The sequence below is a fragment of the Rissa tridactyla genome, chromosome 8 (genome assembly GCF_028500815.1).
Source record: "Rissa tridactyla isolate bRisTri1 chromosome 8, bRisTri1.patW.cur.20221130, whole genome shotgun sequence".
NCBI classification, from domain to species: Eukaryota; Metazoa; Chordata; class Aves; order Charadriiformes; family Laridae; genus Rissa; species Rissa tridactyla.
Genome location: NC_071473.1, coordinates 4,519,388 through 4,537,347, shown reverse-complemented (window position 1 = coordinate 4,537,347; position 17,960 = coordinate 4,519,388). Strand labels below are relative to the sequence as shown.

General features: G+C 63.9%; 1 protein-coding gene across 1 annotated transcript; it reads right to left on the bottom strand.

Moving 5' to 3' along the window:
- Positions 1-1,069: 1,069 nt before the first annotated feature.
- FSCN1 (fascin actin-bundling protein 1) lies at positions 1,070-13,347 on the bottom strand. Its single transcript, XM_054213053.1, has 5 exons — positions 12,497-13,347; positions 4,743-4,899; positions 4,148-4,269; positions 3,678-3,845; positions 1,070-3,574 (listed from the first exon to the last, which is right to left on the bottom strand). Exons 1-5 carry the CDS (start codon positions 13,317-13,319, stop codon positions 3,372-3,374), a joined length of 1,473 nt encoding a protein of 490 aa, XP_054069028.1. The 5' UTR covers positions 13,320-13,347; the 3' UTR covers positions 1,070-3,371.
- Positions 13,348-17,960: the final 4,613 nt, after the last annotated feature.

Sequence of the window (17,960 nt, the reverse complement as noted above, 5' to 3'; positions counted from 1 at the left end):
CATCGGAGCTGCTCAGCGTTTCCTGCACGGACTTAATTTCTCCCTGTTTACAGTAAGGAAGGAACATCCTCCCTCCCGCCAGCCGCTGCTGCCCGGCTCAAACCCTCTCTGAAGGTGAAGGTCCCTCCTGGCAACGTCCACCCGCCACCCCCCTCCCGGGACGTGCTTTACAGGGCCTATGTAGCCCCCCCCCCCTTCCCCAAAACTTGCTTCTAGCAAACCAGCTTTAGATTTTAAAAGCCAAACAGCAGCCCGCTGGTGAGCTGCGGGGGCCGAGCCGGGCTGCAGGAGGTGAAGGGCAGCGAAGGGGCTGTGGCTGCTCGGGGGGTGGGTGATGGAGGTGGCCCCCGGCCCCCCTCCGTGAGCACGTGCTGCGCCCTGTCTTGGTAACATTGACCCTGGGTGGGCTGGTTGGGTTTTGGGGCTGGTTTGGGCTGTCTGGGGGGCGCTGGGGAGGCATCCTGGACATCCCGGCTCCTCTGGCTGGATGCCATGTTGTGGCCTGGGCTGGGCCCCAGCGGATGGGCTTCCCCCCTCCATCCCCTCCTGGGCTTTGGGCTTTTATCTTCCCCTTCTCCGTATCGCCAAGCAGGGGTAGAGGGGGCTTATTGGTGACCCCCACCGTGCCATGCACCCGAAAGCGGCACCCCATCCCTCTCCCCTCCCAGTGGGTGCCACCCCCTCATCGTATGGGGGGAAACATCTGAGCCGGGGGGAGAAAATACAGCTCCAGCGCAGCGATGCCCGGCCGGAGGAGGACACGGCTTTGCTCCTGGCTGCGAGGGCAGAAGGTGGTTTGCAGGAGAGACGGTTTGCTGGTGCGTCTCCCTGACTCGCGCATCAGTCACCCGTCCTCCAAGACACCCGTGGGCTCGTTAGGGCATCTCGAGGTGACCCGGCCTCCAGCCAGCTTTGCCTTCGGTGGAGATGAGCCTCTTGGTCACCATGTCCTTCCCACCAACGTGGCTCCACAGCCAGCTCAAGCTTTGGGAAGGAGTTTGGTCCCCAAAGGCTCCACCACCCCGAATGCTCCACGCTCGCCCCGACAGACTACACACCACCGCTCGGATCCGAATGCAGGTTTTATTTTTTATTCATCTTTCTCCATTTGAAGCTATTTTTTTTTTTAAGTTATACAAATGGCACTTACAAAAAAATAATAATTAAAAAAAAAAAAGAAAAACGAACCCCCAAAAAAAAAAGAAAACCGAACAAACCCGAAACTTAAAATTTTTTCAGAGTGAGATGTTTTCAGAGAGTCACGACACCCGATAAGAGGAGACAGGAGAGATGTCGACCTAGTGTCACACAGAAGAAGCCGGAGCGGGAGTTACATGGTTCGAACTGCGACGGGGGACAAGGAGGAGGTGACGCGGGGTCGGGGGTGGGGGGGATTGAAGGCCAGCGAAAAGTGTGTGCCAAGTCACAGGGTCACTCAGGGCTTCATCAAGACACTTGGTCCTTCGAGGGGCATCGTGGTCCCCGGAGGTGGGGGGGTTGCGGGCGCCTGGATGTGAGCGCAGAGCCGAGGTAGAGTCCCAGCCGGGGTCCCCTGCGCCGGGGAGGGACCCCGGCCCGGAGTTGTGTCCGTCCCCCCCACCCCGGGCAGGGGACAGGTGGCTCGCTCTCCCGGCTGAGAGTTTAGCACCAAGCTCCTATGGAGGGGGATCCCTCCGTGTGGCTTTAAGGCTGACAAGCCTCCGGCCGTAGGGACCGGCCCCGGTTTGGCACGGCGGCCATGCCACCAGCACCCTTGGCATGGGGTGGGGGGGGGTGGGGGGGGGGACCAGCGCTCCCTCCCCGGTGGGGGAAAAGGCTCCTCGGTGTGTTTGCAGGGAGCAAGTACCGGCCCTGGGAAGGCCCCAAAGGATAAAGTGCCTTTCAACACCCTAAAGAACACGTCAGCATCACCCGTTACGAACAGCGTTATACTCTAATGCAGACCTAGTACAGACAACAGCTGGTAACACAGTGCCATGGAGAGCATATATAAATAGAGACTAACAAAAATACTGTTTTGGTCTTTTTTTTTTTCTTTTCTTTTTTTTTTTTTCTTTCTTTCCAGTAGGGTTGCGATGGCGTGAGAGCCGAGCCCCCGGGAGCTGCCCTGCTTCGGGGTGGGAGGGCGGGGGGGGAGCCCGTGGCAACGGGCGCTTCCTAATTCAGCATTAGGTGTCGGGTGATTCGCATCACCGCTTCCAGTATTTGATGAGAAAAAAAAAAAACAAAAACAAAAACAAACAAAACAAACCCCCCCCGAAAACACCCAAAGGTACTGAGCAAATACCACTGTGCAAAGTTTGCTAAGGAACTTTTCTACTCCGTAAACCAAAATCTGCAGTTTATGCTCCCAGCCACCACCCCGGGGAAGGCGGCCTTGGCCAGCCGGGCTCCTGCGGGGATGGAAGCCCGCTGGTGCTGGGGGTGGGCTGGATGAAGCCCCTCACCTGACACGGGCTCGCTCTGTGTGTGTCCCCCACCATCCCCTCCCAGGCGGGCCAGCGGGACCGGCCTCAGGGCAGACGCCGGCCGGGCTGGAGCCACCGCTGTGGTCCGGGATGCTCCTCCAGAGCCAGAAGCACGAGGAGGGACACAAGGAGCGCTGGGGCTCCATGAGATGAAAGGCTGAGGCTTTCCAGACAGGATCACCCTAAAAAATCATTTCCAGGGGGACTGCGGGGGTGTGTGTGGGGGGGAGGATGGGGTTGGCTTGGTGGCCCTTCTGCGGGGACACGTGCCGGCACTCGGCAGCCCCGTCCCCAGGGATGCTGTGATATGTAAGGTCACCTCTTACGGCTCGGCTGGGGATGAATCCTGCCCCAAAAGCCAGGAGGGGAGAGAAGCTGCCGGGGGGGGCCGGCTGAGCCCAGCACCATCGCTCTGCCCCTGGTCGGAGCGGGATGGGACCGGGACGGGACGGGACGGGACGGGTGCTCCGGGGGACACTGGCAGCACAGACCCGGGCGGCACCAGCGCTGATATGGCAGAAGCGAGCGCAGAGGTGATCTTATTCCCTTTTTTTTTTTTTTTTTCAATCAATCAAAGAGAGGAAAATCAACTACCTAAGGTGATGCTCGGGGCCGGGAGGGGGGGTACGGCAGTTTCCAAGCCCAGCAAACCTGGAGGGGGAGGGAGGGGGGATAGAGACAGACCCCTCTACAAAGCTATAGGCAGGCTGCCCCATCGCTTTTCCAGTTCTTACAGAGATTTATGGAGACCCACCTCCCACGTTAACGCACCAACTCTACGGCGGGAGGGAAGGGCAAGCCAGTCTGAAAATCCTTTTACGGAGAGGAGAAACAAAACCCAAAGGAAAAAAGGACGGAGGAGGGGGAAAGAAAAGTTGGCAATGGGAGGTACGCTAAAGTGCATTAATATTCCCAGAGAGTGGAGGCGTCAATGGTGTCGGCGGATGCCTTGAGGACCCCGGCATGGTCGCCCTTCAGGTATTTGCCATTGATTTTGATAGCCACTTTGTTATAGTCGCAGAACTCAAAAAAGAAGTCCACGGGGGTGTCGCTGCTGCTGGTGACGGACGACTCGCTCCCCACCATCCAGTACTTCCCGGTGGCATCTGCAGGCAGAGGGAGAGGGGACAAGGTGGCCTCGTGAGCCACCACGGGGACCCCAATGGCCATCACCCCCCCACCAGCCCATACCCACCCCCGGGGACTCACCCTTGATGTTGTAGGCGCCGTCGTTGAACTCCAGCTGGAAGACGTCGTAGGAGGAGCGGTTGGAGTCCAGGGTGCCGGTCACCTTCCGGCACCCGATGAAGCCATGCTCGCCGCGGAGGACAATGATGGGCCTGTTGATCAGCTTCATCACGAAATGCTCCGTCTCACCTGCGCCGGAGGGGAGAGGGGGCTGTGAGAGCGGCCGCGGGGCGGGGGGGGACACGCAGAGCCCGGACCCCGCGGGTGGCAGGCAGCAGTGAGGAGGGTGGGCTTGTGCCCCCCACCCATTTCTCACCCACCCCATCTGTCCCCCCCTCTCACGGCACCTGAAACGGTCATTAAGAAAACTGACTGCCTGCATCCCTGAGCATCGCTTGGAAGAGGAGCCTGGCTCGGGGAGGGTGGGGGGGGGGGTTGTCCATCCCCTGCCGCCCCAGTGCGGGGCGAGGGTCCCGAAGGGGGTCCCTTACCGGCTGTCTCCATGGAGGCCGCCAGCTGCCCGTTCTTCTTTGCTGTCACGTACTTGCCGTTGGCAGCTTTCAGGGTGATGCGCTTGTCGCACCACTCGATGTCGAAATAGCAGCTCGCGTTCCTGCGGGGGCAGAGAGGGGGGTCAGCAGGATGCGACGGATGGGGACCCTGCCAGCGCCACCCCACCAGCTCGGAAAGGGCCGCGGCTGGATCGGGAGACCCCGATTTGATCCATTTTTGCGGCATGAGCCACGTTCGTGGTGGCCATCCCGAGGGGAAGCCCTCGCCAGGCAGGCAGGAGGCAGGCAGGCAGCCAAACGCGCTTTTGGGGTTTCCGCCCGGCTCTCGGCTAGCGCGGGGCTGAACTGCGGGGTAAAGCACTTCCACAGCCCCAGCTGGCCGGGAAGGATTACGTGGCCCGAGGGACTTCCCGAGCATCACGGGCAGCAAGTCCCGACACAGCCCCAGCTCTCCGGGAAATTCACTGCCTTCGCTGGGAAGCGTTCTGGGGTGAGCGCCTCATCTGGAAAGTCCCCTCTGGATTCCCCTGGGAGATACAGAGGGGTCCCCGAAGCCCGGGGACGGGGGACTCACTTTGTGGAGGCGGTGGACTGGATGCCCCCGTTGGAGGTGAGGGTCCAGTACTTCCCAGTGTAGGTCCTGAAGGCGCATTTCTTGGTGTCCTTGTTGATCTCCAGCTGGTAGGTCTCCTGGTCACCCTCCTCGTCTTGGTTGGCCGAGAGGTCCATCCCTGCAGGCAGAGGTAGATGGAGGTGGGAGGGCGCCAGGGGGGATGACCCCAACTCACCCCCAGCGGGTCTGGGTGCGGGGGCACCCCAGGGAGCCCAACTGAGAGGGGCTCCCACTCCCCTGGGTGAGCTTTGGCGACTCCCGAACCCCTCGCACGCATCTCTCCTCTGGCATTTTGGCTTCGAATCCAGGTTTTCGTTTGGCTACTCAAGTGTTAAGGCCATAAACGAGGGCTGGGCTGAGCCAAGGCGGCCGCGAGCTTCAGCTCAGGGCTCTCCATCTCCACCACGATTAAGCACCACGCAAAAAACAACTTAGATATTTCATATGGAAAAAGGGCTCTAGTTTTTCTTTTTTCCCTGGAGGTGACAGGCAGGTTATTCAATCCATTAGCAGAGGCGGCCGCACCACCTATGAATCCCCAGCTCGTGGCATGTTTAAGGACCGTGGCACCATTTTTCATCCGTGAATTGTCACAGCCCATCAGGGCGGCGAGGCTTGCAGGGAGAGGAGGTTCAGGAAAGCCCTGGGGCAGCCAAGCCCTTCCCTGGCTCCCAAAAAAACATTGGCACCAGCCCATCTCCTGGCTCTGCCAGACGGGGTGACCCATCCCTGCCCCAAAGGGATGTCGCTGTGGCCATGACCTGGCAGCTGACGGCCATTCCCATCCTGGGCACCGGCCTCAGAGGTGGATGCAGCCAGTCGCGGGGCCACCAGCCACAGTCCTGGGGCCACCATCATCCCCCCTCCCCGCTCCATGTGCACATCCACCCACAGGCACTGAGTCCAAGCAAACCTGCTTAGTCAGGGCTAGCGGGGCCAAATCCTCTCCCCAGCTCTCCAGCTTGGCGAATTTCTGCCTAAAAATACTTTTGGGATGGGAGTCACAAGCCGTTGCCTGGAGCCAAAACGAAGCGGCCGAGCCGGGTTTTGGGGAGGGAGCCGGGCTGCGATGGATGCCCGGCCCCGCTCCTACCTACAGCCACGATGGGCAGAGACGGGCCCCAGCACCACCAGTGGGACACGGGTCTGAAACCAGCGCGAGCTGCCCGGGAGGGGACGGCGGTACGGGCTGCGGTTTAAAGGAACTGGATGAGTTTTTCAGAGCGCAAAGCACCCACGTCCCTCCCCTGCTGCATGGGTGCTACAGGCTCACGTCCGACCACGCACCCAGTCCTGGAAAGGGCACAAAGCGTGTGCACAACATTTCCGCCCAAATTTGCCTCTCCCTGGAGGCAAGAGCCTGCTCGTGGGGCTGGCAACGTGTTCAGCCCCACACATCCATCCCAGAGAGGTGGCAGAATCTCCGTCTCTGGAGACATTCAAACCCCGCCTGGACACGTTCCTGTGCCACCTGCGCTGGGTGACCCTGCTCTGGCAGGGGGTGGGACGGGATGATCTCCAGAGGTCCCTTCCAACCCCTGACATTCTGTGGTTCCGTGATCTCCACGGTACGTTGCCTCCTGGTTTCTCAGCTGCTGGGATTTCGAGCAAGGTCACTGGGAGGGTTTCAGGGACTGCAGCCTTGGTGGCCTTTCTGCACTGAAAAGCCACCAGAGCAAGTCCCACCAGCTGCACCCACCTGGGGAGTGACCAGGTTGCCCAGAGAAGCTGTGGCTGCCCCATCCCTGGAGGGGTTCAAGGCCAGGTTGGACGGGGCTTGGAGCAACCTGGGCTGGTGGGAGGTGTCCCTGCCCAGGGCAGGGGGTGGAACGAGATGATCTTTAAGGTCCCTTCCAACCCAGACTATTTTAGGATTCTATGATCTCCCTCCACACACCAACTGCTGGCCTTGGAAATGGAGATGACACCCCCCAGACCCCACAGCTGGGGCAAACGCAGCTACCTGGTGGCTTCCCATCTCCCCATCTGCACCTCCACACAGGCAGCCACATCCTGTGGTCCCCGGGGAGCTCTGCCTGTCAGTCTCCCACCTTCCCCAAAGGGATTCGGCTTTGAAGGCTTTGCTTTTGTTGGCTGTAATCTTATCTCCCACGCCCAGCCCAAACTGTCCTGTTGGCAGCATCCCCTCTCCCGCCAGGCATCCTCCAGCTCCCGATGGACACGCAGCCCCCCCCCGCCCCGGGGTATGCGGGGCAGCGCGGGGTGGGGGGGAAGCGGGGTGCTGCACGGCCACCAACCCTGTCCCCAGTGGCTAAGTCCTAGGCTTCTGTGGTTGCCCCACTCTCGCTGCCTCCCAGGGCTGCCGGGGGGCCGAGCCAGCGGTGGGTGGAAACATTTGGTTTTGATTTTGCACCCCCACCGGGAAAGCAGCGCGGCAGCCGGCTGCTCCAGCCCCTCTGGAGAGCCACAGGACTGCCTGTTTGCCGGGAGCTGAGCGAGAGGTGGGGGGGACGAGGGGCTCTGCGGGGGGCTCACGGAGAAGGACCGGCTGCGGGAGGGGATGCTGGGGGATCATCCCACCACCAAGGCGGCTGGCACCCCAAAACCTGCTGCGGTTTGCCACGCTCTTAGACAAAAAGCTCCCTGAGCTGCAGGCAGCGCCATGGGGAGAGCCGGGAGGGGGATGCTTTGTGCGGCAGAGCAGGATCGCATGGGCTGGAGACGGGGCAACGAGTGCCGGGAGCCTCCCGACACCGTCCCCTCTCCCCCTGAGACCCCCACCACGGAGCACAGCGATCCCCCCCAGCCCTCCCCACCTCGCCGCCACGCCATTGCCCACGCTCCGGCCGTTTTGAGGAGGTTTGGCTTTTCCCGGTGCCTCGCAGGGCCCGGCGGCAGGAGGGTCTCCCGCCGCCCCCTCCCCGAAAGCGGCGCTGGGTTGGGTTACAGCGACTCAGCACAAAGGAATGCAATCACGGCTGCGGCGGGGGGGGGGGGCTTCAAAGGGCTGTAACCGAGCCGGGGCAGGAGGTTTGGGGGGTCAGAGCCGGGCGGGATGGGGGAAAGCGTGGGCTGAGAGGTGGTAGCACCACGGCGGGTCCAAGAGAGATGTCCCTGTGTCCCCACGGGGGAGGACAGAGGCTGTCCCTCCAGCCACCCCCTGCCACCACCCCCGCTCGCTGCAGCCCGGGGCGGTGGCAGGGAGCCGGCGTCTCCCGCAGCGCCCGGCCGAGCCGCTGCCGCTCCAATCACGCTTTAATTACTGCTCTCGGTAAATTCACAGTCTGGAGCCGGCGTGACTCTGCCTGACCTTGACGAAGCTGCTAATTACAGCTGGAGGCGGGAGGGGGGAGGGCGGCATTTCGGGAGGGGGGAGAGCGGAGGCGCGTCTGTGCCCCCCCCCACCAAATTCCCCGCGTTCGGTGGCCTCCAGCTCTGTCTGCAACACGGGTTTGCCACGGGGGTCTCGGGGGCAATGCAGAGGCTGGAGGCGGGATCTGGGGGGGCTGAGGAGTGTGTGTCCCCTTCCTAACGCTGACCCCCTCCCAAACAAAGCCCCTGCGGCTGGAGGTCCCCAGAGAGGAGAGCCAGGGAACGGTGATGGGGAAGGGTGATGGGAAGGGGAGCCAGCGCTGGAGCAGGAACGGGCTTCCCGAGTCCTCAGCTGCTGAGGATTCCAGATGCTGCCGACCCCTGGGGTTGGCGGGATGGGTGCCCCATCCCTCGCGGCTCTCCAGCCCAGGGTGGTGGAAGCACACAGATGACAGCGGCCATCCTGGCCCACGCGGACGCCTTCACGCACCTCCCAAAGGGACAAGCTTCTCCATCTAAAGGAGCAGCAGTTTGCTGTGGCCGTGCCAACCTCCGTGCCACGGGGGGCTGCAGACCCAGCATGGGGGCAAATAACAGCATGCAGAAGCCTTTCCTTCTACATTAAATTCATGCAGAGGGTGTCCTAGAGCCATCCCGGGATGCTGGCGAGACCCAGTGGGATGCACTCCATGGAGGAGGCCAAGAGCCTGGAGGACCACGGCCAACCCCTGGGATGAGGCGGCTGGAGCAGCCCCCATGCCCAGACCCACAGGGTGGAGGGGACAGACCCACACATCAGGAGCTGCCTGTGCAAGGGCTCTGCTCGCTGCCTTTCCACGGCTGGAGCCAGCAGGGCCCGCAGGCAGCTGCCATCCCTGCCCAGCACCGGGAGCAGATGGGAGGCTGCACCTTACCCATCCCCCACCTCCCCGAAGGCCAAGAGGCTCCATTCCAAAAAAACCCACGATTATGCCTGAAAAACCCGAGCTTGCCTCCCTCCGAGGGAGCACCGTCAGCACCCCGCAAAGCCCCCGAGGGCAGCAGGGCAGGATTTCAGGTCCTCGTGCCCAGCAGCCGTGGGGGGCTGCACCCAGCTGTGCCCGTGGGGGTCGGGTCCAACCTCCCCGCAGGTCTCTGGCACCCTGCGCCCCACGCTGCAGCCGCGCATGTGCCCCCACCACTCGTCTTGTCCCCTCCCTGTCCTTCAGACGGGCTTTCACTGCACCCGCAAATAAATCCCAGCACGTTTTTGTCTAAAAGCAACAGCCCGGAGCCGTGCAGCTCCTCTGCTGGGGGTGCAGCTCTGCAGGGGGAGGGGGGGGGGTCACGGGTGGGGGTGAAACACGGATTTCCTGGAAAGGCCATCCCTCTTTCCCTATGGGTTTCCTGTGGCTTCGTGGTATCCCCCAAGTGCCAACATGTCACTCAGCAGCTCCGGATGAAAACCTGAGGGCGATGCAGCCGTGCCCCCCACCCCAGAGCTGCATCTCCCCACCTCACTGCGGCACCAAGATGAAGCCGGGGGGGGGGGGAATTGGCTGCGGCTGCTGCCAGCACCAACCAACCCACCCCATGCCGGGGGAGGGGGGGGGGGGTCCTGCCCCCAGAGCGGAGCTCCCCGTCGCCAAGCCGGCATGCCCAGGCGCGCTCCCATCACCGCACTCCTCCTCGCTCGTCCCCCCTCCCCGGACCCCTCTTCCCGAAATGCCTCGCTCCCAGTCGGCCCATCCTCTCCCCCCCCATCACGGGGTGGGGGGGGGGGGGGCAGGCGGCACACCTCGGCCGGGCGGGGGGCTGGCAGGGGCCCAGCGGAGCGGGGAGGACGCCAGCGCTCTGCCCCGGGGACCCTCACGCCCACAAAGGGCCCTTTGTTGCCGCAGCCGGGGCTAGAAAGGAGCCATTGAGGCGGGGAGGAGGCTGCTTTCTGCTGGCAGACCCCCCCACCCCCCCCCCCGTCCCCCCACTCCCGACTCGTCTCTGTTTGAAGGTGCAACGGGGAGATGGGGGCTCTCACAGAGCCCCCCGGGGACCCCGTCCTGCGGCTGGAGGCAGGGGAGAGGTGCCAGGGCCAGCGCAGGGCTGGCACCCACATCATGTGCCCCCCCCCCCCGCCTCCGGATTGTTGGAGTCGTGGTCCCCAGTGCCCTGCGTGCAGGGATGGGCGACGCCGGCCACCCCAGGGACAGGGAGGAGGCTCCCAGCCAGGAGCTGACTCGGCACTCGTGGGACAGGGCTGTCCCCAAGGCTGGACCAGCTCCAGCTCCCGGCGGGGGGAAGCCACAAAAGCCCCGTGGCCCCCATCCCCGTCCCCCTCATGGGTCAGGAGGGGGACAGCCGCCGCCATCCCCGCTCCCTCCCCGACTCCACGCGGGAACGAGCTGTCTTTTCCCACGAGCCGCAGCCGCTCCCTGCCCACATCCCGCATCCCACATCCCGCATCCCACATCCCGCGTCCCCGGCGGCCTCCGGCGCATCTGCCAGCAGCGCGGCGTTATCAGCTCGGCAGGGGGAAAGGGCTGGCTGGCTGCAACCGCTTCCTCCGGCGCCTTCGTTTTTTTTCGGCTGCCTTCTCGATAACCTTGGGACAAGGCCCTTTCCCGACGGGAAAAGGGAGGGCGAGCCCTGGAGAGCGGCACCTCCCGGGATCTCCCCGCTGCTAGGCTGGATAAACCGAGTGGAAACGGCTTCTTCAGCCAAAACGGACTGAAGCGAGGATGTGCAGCCCCAGCACACCCCTCCCCAGCGTGTTTTGCTTGGAAAGGGGCCGGGAACAGCCCAGAGCCCCCCTGTTGCTGGGGAGATTTGTGCTTTCCACTCCCCCCCACCTTCCTACCCCCTCCCCATCCATCCCAAGTCACACAAAGCCGGCGGGTCCGCCAGCAGCGCTCCCTGCCCGCGCCGTGGGGTCCCCTCGCCGCCCCCGCCCCATCCCGCACATCTCCCCCCACATCTGCTTTTCCCATCTCCGGTGACAAAGGGCTGCAGCAGCCCTTCCCCCACGGCGCTGCGGCAGCCTCCCGCCATCGCCATCACCATCCTCCTCCTCCTCCTCCTCCTCCTCCCCCCCGCCAAAACCCCTGCGACTGGGCAAATAGTCCCCCACTGCCCATCTTTGCAGGCATTTTTATTTTATTTCTTTTTTTATTTTCTTTTAAGGGGCTGCTTTGCAGCGCGGGATTTGCCCTCGGGAAGGAGGAAGGCAGCGAGCTCGCTGCAAGGAGCTGCCCAGGCACGGACGGGGTGGCGGGGGGGGGGGGAGCGGGGAGTTAAGCTGCAACCTTGAAATATTATATATACACAAAAAAAAAAGAAGAATTCCCCGCTGCTCGTTCCTCCGGGCGCTGCAGCAGCCAGACGTGCTCGCACCCATCCCGCACCCGGCGTGTGCCGGCCTGACTCGGCAACGAGCCCCGGGGCAACCACGCCGGGCCGGGAGCGGCGGGGGGGGCTGCACCTCCAGCATCGCCCTGCCTGCAGAGCGGGGACGCCCCCCCGGCCTCCAACGAGCACCCCTCGAGCTGGGGGTGGGGGGCGTGGGGGGGTGCGGGCTGAGTGCTGGGAGAAAGGCGGGCGGCCATGTGCCCGGGGAGCTGCGGCGGGGGGGGGGACGGACACGCGATGCTCGGGGAAGGGGGGATTTGGTGGAGGCTTTGTTGGGTGAACAATGGGACTCCGCAGGTAGGAAGGCGACAAATGGCAGCCCTGCCTCCTTCACGGCAAGGGAAGACCCCATCCACACACACCCCCCCCCAGCGTCCCCCCCTCCATCCCTGCACCCCAAGGCAGGCCCCTCACCATTCCTCCCCCACCCACGGCGCCCTGCGGAGGCGATGCTGGAGGGATGGGGGTGCTGGAGGAATGGGGGCCCCCAGGCAGGCGATGCCGCAGGGATGGGGGTGCTGGGGGGGATGAGGGCCCCCCAGGCAGGCGATGCTGAAGGGGGAAGGGAGAGGGATGTGGGAGGGGTGCGGGGGGACGATGATGGAGGGATTGGGGGAGGGACCGCGGGCAGCCATGCTGGAGGGGTGCAGGGGGGGTGTCCTGGGGAGATGGTGGCTTCAGGGGAGGGGTGTAGTGAAGAGGGGCTCAAGGAGGGGGAGAAACCCTAAAGAGGCGATGGCAGAGGGATGCAGGGGGACACCCTGCGGGGCGGCTGCTGCAGGGAGGCAGGGGATGCTGGAGGGACGTGAGGGGGCTGCCGGGGGTGGGGGGGCAGTGCTGCGGGGGACCACGCCGGGGGGGCGATCCTGGAGGGATGCAGGGGGCGCGGAGGAGGTGATGCCGGAGGGATGCAGGGGGGGGCAGCTCGGGGCGGGCGACGCCCGAGGGATGCCGGTGCCGGAGCGATTCAGGGGCTCACCCCGCGGGCGGCGACACCCCAGGGACTTAGGGGCGGCCGAAGTGTGTCGTGTGTCCTCCCCCCCTCCCCCATCCCCTCGTACCTTGCCGGGTGGAGACATTCCTGTCGTTGCCGGCTCGGAGCACGACCTGCGGGCAGCTCTGCTCGAGGGCGAAGAGCTCGTCCTTGCCCACCTTGGTGCTCTTGCCCGCCTTGAGGGTGCCGCTGGGTCCCGAGGGGGCGAGGTAGCGACCCTCCCCGTCGCGAAAGGCCACCTTCCCGCAGCGAAACTCGAGGGTGAAGGCGGTGCCGGGCTCGGCGGCGGGGACCAGGCGACCGTCGCAGCGCAGCAGGCGGTGGTCGCAGCTCTGCAGGCTGTACCGCTGCTCCACGAAGAGGAGGGTGATGAGGGCATCCACCCCCCACGGCACGTCGCGGTCCACGGCCAGCTCGTCGCGGCGGGGTCCCAGGTGGGCGTAGCGCTTGCGGGCCAGGCTGTAGAGGTTGGCCTGGGGATGCATGGCCAGGTGGACGCTCCATTTCTCGGTGGCCGAGACGGCGGGGGCGAAGCAGGAGAGCCGGTCCTCGGTGCCGCCGAAGAAGCGGCGGTGGGGCTCGGACTGCAGCGACCAGCGCCCGTCGCCGTGAGCCACCACCAAGAAGCGACAGTCGGGACCCGGCTCCTCGCTGTCGCAGCTCACCCGGCCGTCCTTGTCGGCCGCCAGGTACCGGCCCAGGTGGCTTTTGAGCAGCACGGCGCTGGAGTCCTCCCCGTCCTGCTCCAGCGTCCAGATCTGCTTCTTCTTCATGCTGGCGGCCGAGGCGTTCACCTTGAACCCGAAAGCCTCCGCCGTCAGGTACTTGTTGCTGCAGTTGATGAGCCCGAATTGGATCTGCACCGGCTCCGCCGTCCCGTTCGCCGTCATCCTGCCGCCGCCGCCACCGACCGCCGCTGCCGCCGCGACCGCCCCGACGCCGCCTTTATACCGGCGGCCGCGGCACCGCCCCCCCGCATCCCCCCCCCCCACCACCACCTCCCGCCCGCCCGTCGGGGCCGCCCCCCCATCCTCCGCCGAGACCCCCGCCCGCCCCCTACGAGCGCCCCGGCACCGCCGATGCAACCCCGCCGCCCCCCGCATGGCTGCAGGACCCCTCCAGGGGCAGCAAGAGCCCCCTTGGATTGCAGGATCCGGCCCCCCCCCCCCATAGCGAGACCCCGCTGCATTGCAAGGCCTTTCCCTGCATTACAAAAGCCCCTTTGAATTGTAGAACATCACACACACACCCACACCCATATTGCAAGACACCCCCCCACTGCATGGCAAGACCCCTCCCTGCATTACTGGAGCCTCCTTGAATTGCATGACACCCCCCCACACATTGTGAGACCCCACCGCATTGCAAGAATGCCCCCCACATTGCAAGACCCCCCCCTCCTGCAATGGAAGACACCCCCCCACCCCCCCATTTCAAGACTCCTCTCTGCATCGCCAAAACCCTTGGCGTTGCATAGCAAGACCCCCTTGAACCTCAGGACACGCCCCCCCATTGCAAGAACACCCCCTGCGTGGCAAGATCCCACCCCACATTGCAAGGCCCCCTATGCATTTCAGCATCCCCCCCCCATTATAAGGCCACCCCCTGCATTGCAAGACATCCCCTTGAACTGCAAGTCGCCTTCCTGCGTTGCAAGACCCCATCCCATTGTAAGACTCCTCCTACATTGCTGGACACCCCCCCCCCCCCGCACCCCCTCTGCCCCTCCAGGGCTGTTTTCCACACTGCAGGGCTGCAGAACAGAAGGGGAGAAGGGTGAAAGCTGCCATGGCCCCACGCCATCTCTGAGCCACCCCAGCGCCCCGTGCCAGGCACCAGCGAGGCTGGAGCGTCTGGGTCCTGGTGAATCCGAATTCCCCCAAGCAAAGCCAGAAGCAAAATGCGGGCACCCCTGTGCAAGGGCAGGGGGCAGATTTTGAGGCCACTTCTCGGGGTGTAGGTGAGGGGTGAGGCCACGCTCCGGTGGCACGTACAGCAGGGATGACCCTAGGATGGGACACTGCCTGGGCACAGCGCAGGGAGAGCTGCCTGTGCTGCCCAGGGGTGCTGCCCGCTGCTCCTTGGGGACAGGGACACTGCCCATGTCTATAGCATGGAAACAGACACAGACGAAGAGCAGCACGGCTGGGGTGGCAGATTTGAAGCCCCCCCGGCTGCTTGCAGGGAGGAGCCGACTGGGGGAAAACAAACTGTTTGCTGGGGAAATGAGCAGAAACAGAAAATTGGAGAAAGAGGGATAGGAGGGACACAGGGGCTGGTTTTCGGGCGGATCAGGGAGCTGAACTGCCTGTCCCCCCCGGCAAAGCAGGGCACGGGAAGGGCTGGAGCGCGGGCACGGTGCGACAGCCTGCACTCAGGGCTGGCACAAAGGCTTTCCCCAGGCTCATCCCCCACCTGGGGCAAGACCTCATCCAGCCCCCATCTCCCCCAGGCCCTCCAGGCTCCACTGGTTCTGCACTGGCTGTACTGGTTAGAGCCCTCACTCCACCTCTGGGCTGCCCCACAACCATCCGCCCCTGCCCCGGGGTGGGGGGATGGCACAACCGCCCCCGGGCGAACCTGCCAGCCCTGGATGGTGTTTGTTTTCCTGGATGCCAGACCTGCTCCGTGCTCGCGTTTGCCCTGCAAATCCGGACAGACCGACAGACAGACAGACCTTTTGCAACCAGAACTAACCCCACCGCCTCTCAGCCGGGCTGGGACCCAACCTCCCCCAGCGCCAGCGAGGCAGATCCAGGTTTTTCTTGCAAAACCCTTTTTGCTCCTCATACTAAAAGCACCCCCCCCCCCCCCCCCCCCCCGGCGTTAGGACCCGGCCACGAGGCCGAGCAGCTGCCCAGGGCCTACAGCTGCCGGGATCTGCCTTCTCCTGCCGCAGCGGGCAGATGGTGGCGAGGCTGAGAAAGAAACGGCTTTTCTGCTCGACAAAAAAAAAAAAAAAAAAAAAATAGCAGGGGAAAAAAAACAAACCACAACAACCCACCCTGTTTTCTCCCCCACGGGCCAGCAGCGCGGCGTGGATGGCTGGCACTGCCTGGCTCAGCAGGCTCTGTGCCTGTACCCTCTGCCTGGGGGGAAGGGGACGGGAGAGCCCCAAACGCTGTCTGAGATGTCCCCACATGTCACTCTGGTGGCAAAGGGTGACCAGTGCCCCCCGGCCTGGGGATGCAGTGGCCAAAACCTGCCTCCCGAGCGCATCCATGCGTGCCGGGTGCGCTGGAGTGGTAATAAAAGGCGCTAGGTTTCCCTCTCTATATTGCATTTCCCGTCGTCTTTGCAAGCTGCCGTGACTTAACGCTTCTGAGGTCACCCCCCCGCAGCCCTCCCACCGCCGCTCCCGCAGGAGACCCAATCCCTAGCGCATGGCATCCATGACAAGGGCTTTCCGGAGCGTGGCCGTGTCCCCTCCGGAGGGGCTGCGTGACTCATCCGCTGGGATTTCAAATAACCCCGGCTCCAAAAAAAAAAAAAGGCAAAGAGAAAAGGAGCCCCGGTCATGGAGTGACCCTTGTCTTGCCTGCCTCGGGCACAGAAACGCCCTCGGATTTTCATGCTTGCCTGGACGCTTTTTGTTGTAGCTCGGCTTCATTTGCGAGCGGTGCTGGAGCTTTTAGTCGGGGTCGTGAAATCGGGCTTGAACACAGGGCTGGTGGCCGGGGCCACTGCAGGGAGGGCAGGTTGCTGGGCACGCTGGCTCGGTGCCACCAGCAGGCACAGGGGGCTTGCGGGAGGGCAGAGAAGGCAAACGCGGGGTATGGCAATGTCTGGGGAAGGCTTATAGGGGTGCGATGGCTTGTTTCATCCCTATGTCCCCCGGGAGGGCAGTGGAGCGGTCGCAGGGCAGCAGGAGATGTCCCCGGGCGAAGGGGCAGGGTGGCACGAGGGGACGGAGATGGAGGCACCAGCCCGAGGCGCAGCAGCCGGGAGATGCTGTGGGCTGCGTCCAGCCCGCTCCTCTCCCCCGGCACACGCAGCCCATCGGGTCACCCTGTGTCACAGGCTGTCTGGAGCTGGTGCCACCAGGTCACCCCTCGGAGCACGGCTTGTCCTCTGCCTTCAAGCCACATCGCAGCTGCCGGCCTGGCCTGAGCCCTCCTCGTCCTTGGTGGAGCGATTCCGGGGGCTCGCTGCAAGGAGGCTGCTGGCGGGCTTTCAGCAGCACAGGGGACGCGGGCTGGCTGATGGCTGCCTGCCTCCCCCGGGGCCCCTGCGCACTGCGAGCCCCAGCTCAGTGTCACCGGCACGAGCAGACAGATGTCAACGTCCCTTGTGGTGGTGCCAGGGGCTGGGAGATGGCCAAGGCTGGTGGCCCCCGGCACAGATATCCCCTCTCACCCCACCGAGAGGCTCAGCAGAGCTCAGGGACCAACATTGCCAGGCTGCCACTACCTTTCCAGCCACCTCTGTCCCCATGCAGGACAGGGCTTGGTGACAGCAGGAGCCCTGGCACAGGATGGGGCGACCTTGTGCAGCCCAGCGGGCTCTGCTCCGGTGGGATAAAGGGCTTTGCCAAAACCACCCTGCGATCGGGGACCACTGGACCGGTGCTGGGAACAAGCCCCAGACGCAGACCCAACACCCCGGCCAGAGGCTGCGTGTCCCCAGGGTCCCCGACGCATCCCTTGCCGCTGCTGGGGGCCACGGGGGACACCCCGGGGTGCCTGGCTGCCCCGGCTTCGCTGCCACATGCCGCCAGGCAGCTCAGCAGAGGTTCTCCAGCAGCTCTCCCGACAGTTGGCAGGCGCCCCGGCCTCATTAAAATTGTATTAGGCAGTATTTAAAAAAAAAAAAAAAAAAAAAAAGCAGCAGCACCGGGGAAAACAAAGGGCAGCCCTAAGAGAGGGGCTCGGAGCAGCGCTCCAGGGGGGAGTTTTCCCATGGGATGCTGCCCCAGGGGGGTTTACTCAGCCCCACCACCCAGGAAGCGAAGGACGGTGGTGGAGCATCGTCGGGGCTCAGACGTGTCCCCTGTGTCTTGTGGCCATCAGGAGCGGTCATGGTACCCGTCGTGGCGCTTGCTCGGTGCTTTATTAGCTGGGTTTATCCTGTTAGCATAATTTAATTGCACCCAGAGCACAATAAGGGATGGAAATACTTGAAGCGCCCCGTTTAAAGCAGTTTGGGTGTTGGGCAGAGGCAAGACTCAAACAAACGAAGGAAAAAATACAGACGGGAAAGCACGTACGACCGGACAGTCCTGGGCCCGGGTTGGGACTTTGTCCCTCGCTTCCTGCTGGAGCTTGTTTTCTGGTGTGGTTTTTGCATTATCAGAAACTAAGCCGAAAACCTGCCCCTTCCTCCAGCTCCCCCCGAGGACCCCGCGGAGGTGGGATGGAGGCCGGACCCCGGTTCATACGGCAGGAGAATGAGTTTTATCGGGAAAGCTTAAAAGACCTTTTGTGTAGCAGTTCTTAACCTTGGTGGCGGGGACGGTGCTCTTTGTGCCGGACCCGGCGCCCTGCCTGGTCCCCGGGGGCTCTGCCGGGGCGCCCGTAGCCCCGTGGAAGTGC

Bases quoted from the DNA above. Each gene is read 5' to 3' on its own strand.
- FSCN1 (XM_054213053.1), bottom strand. From the start codon at position 13,319: ATGACGGCGAACGGGACGGCGGAGCCGGTGCAGATCCAATTCGGGCTC. The intron at 4,900-12,496 runs GTACGAGGGGAT...CTCTGCCTGCAG, and splicing joins GAATGTCTCCACCCGGCAAG to GGATGGACCTCTCGGCCAAC. The intron at 3,846-4,147 runs GTAAGGGACCCC...CCTCCGGCGCAG, and splicing joins GGCCTCCATGGAGACAGCCG to GTGAGACGGAGCATTTCGTG.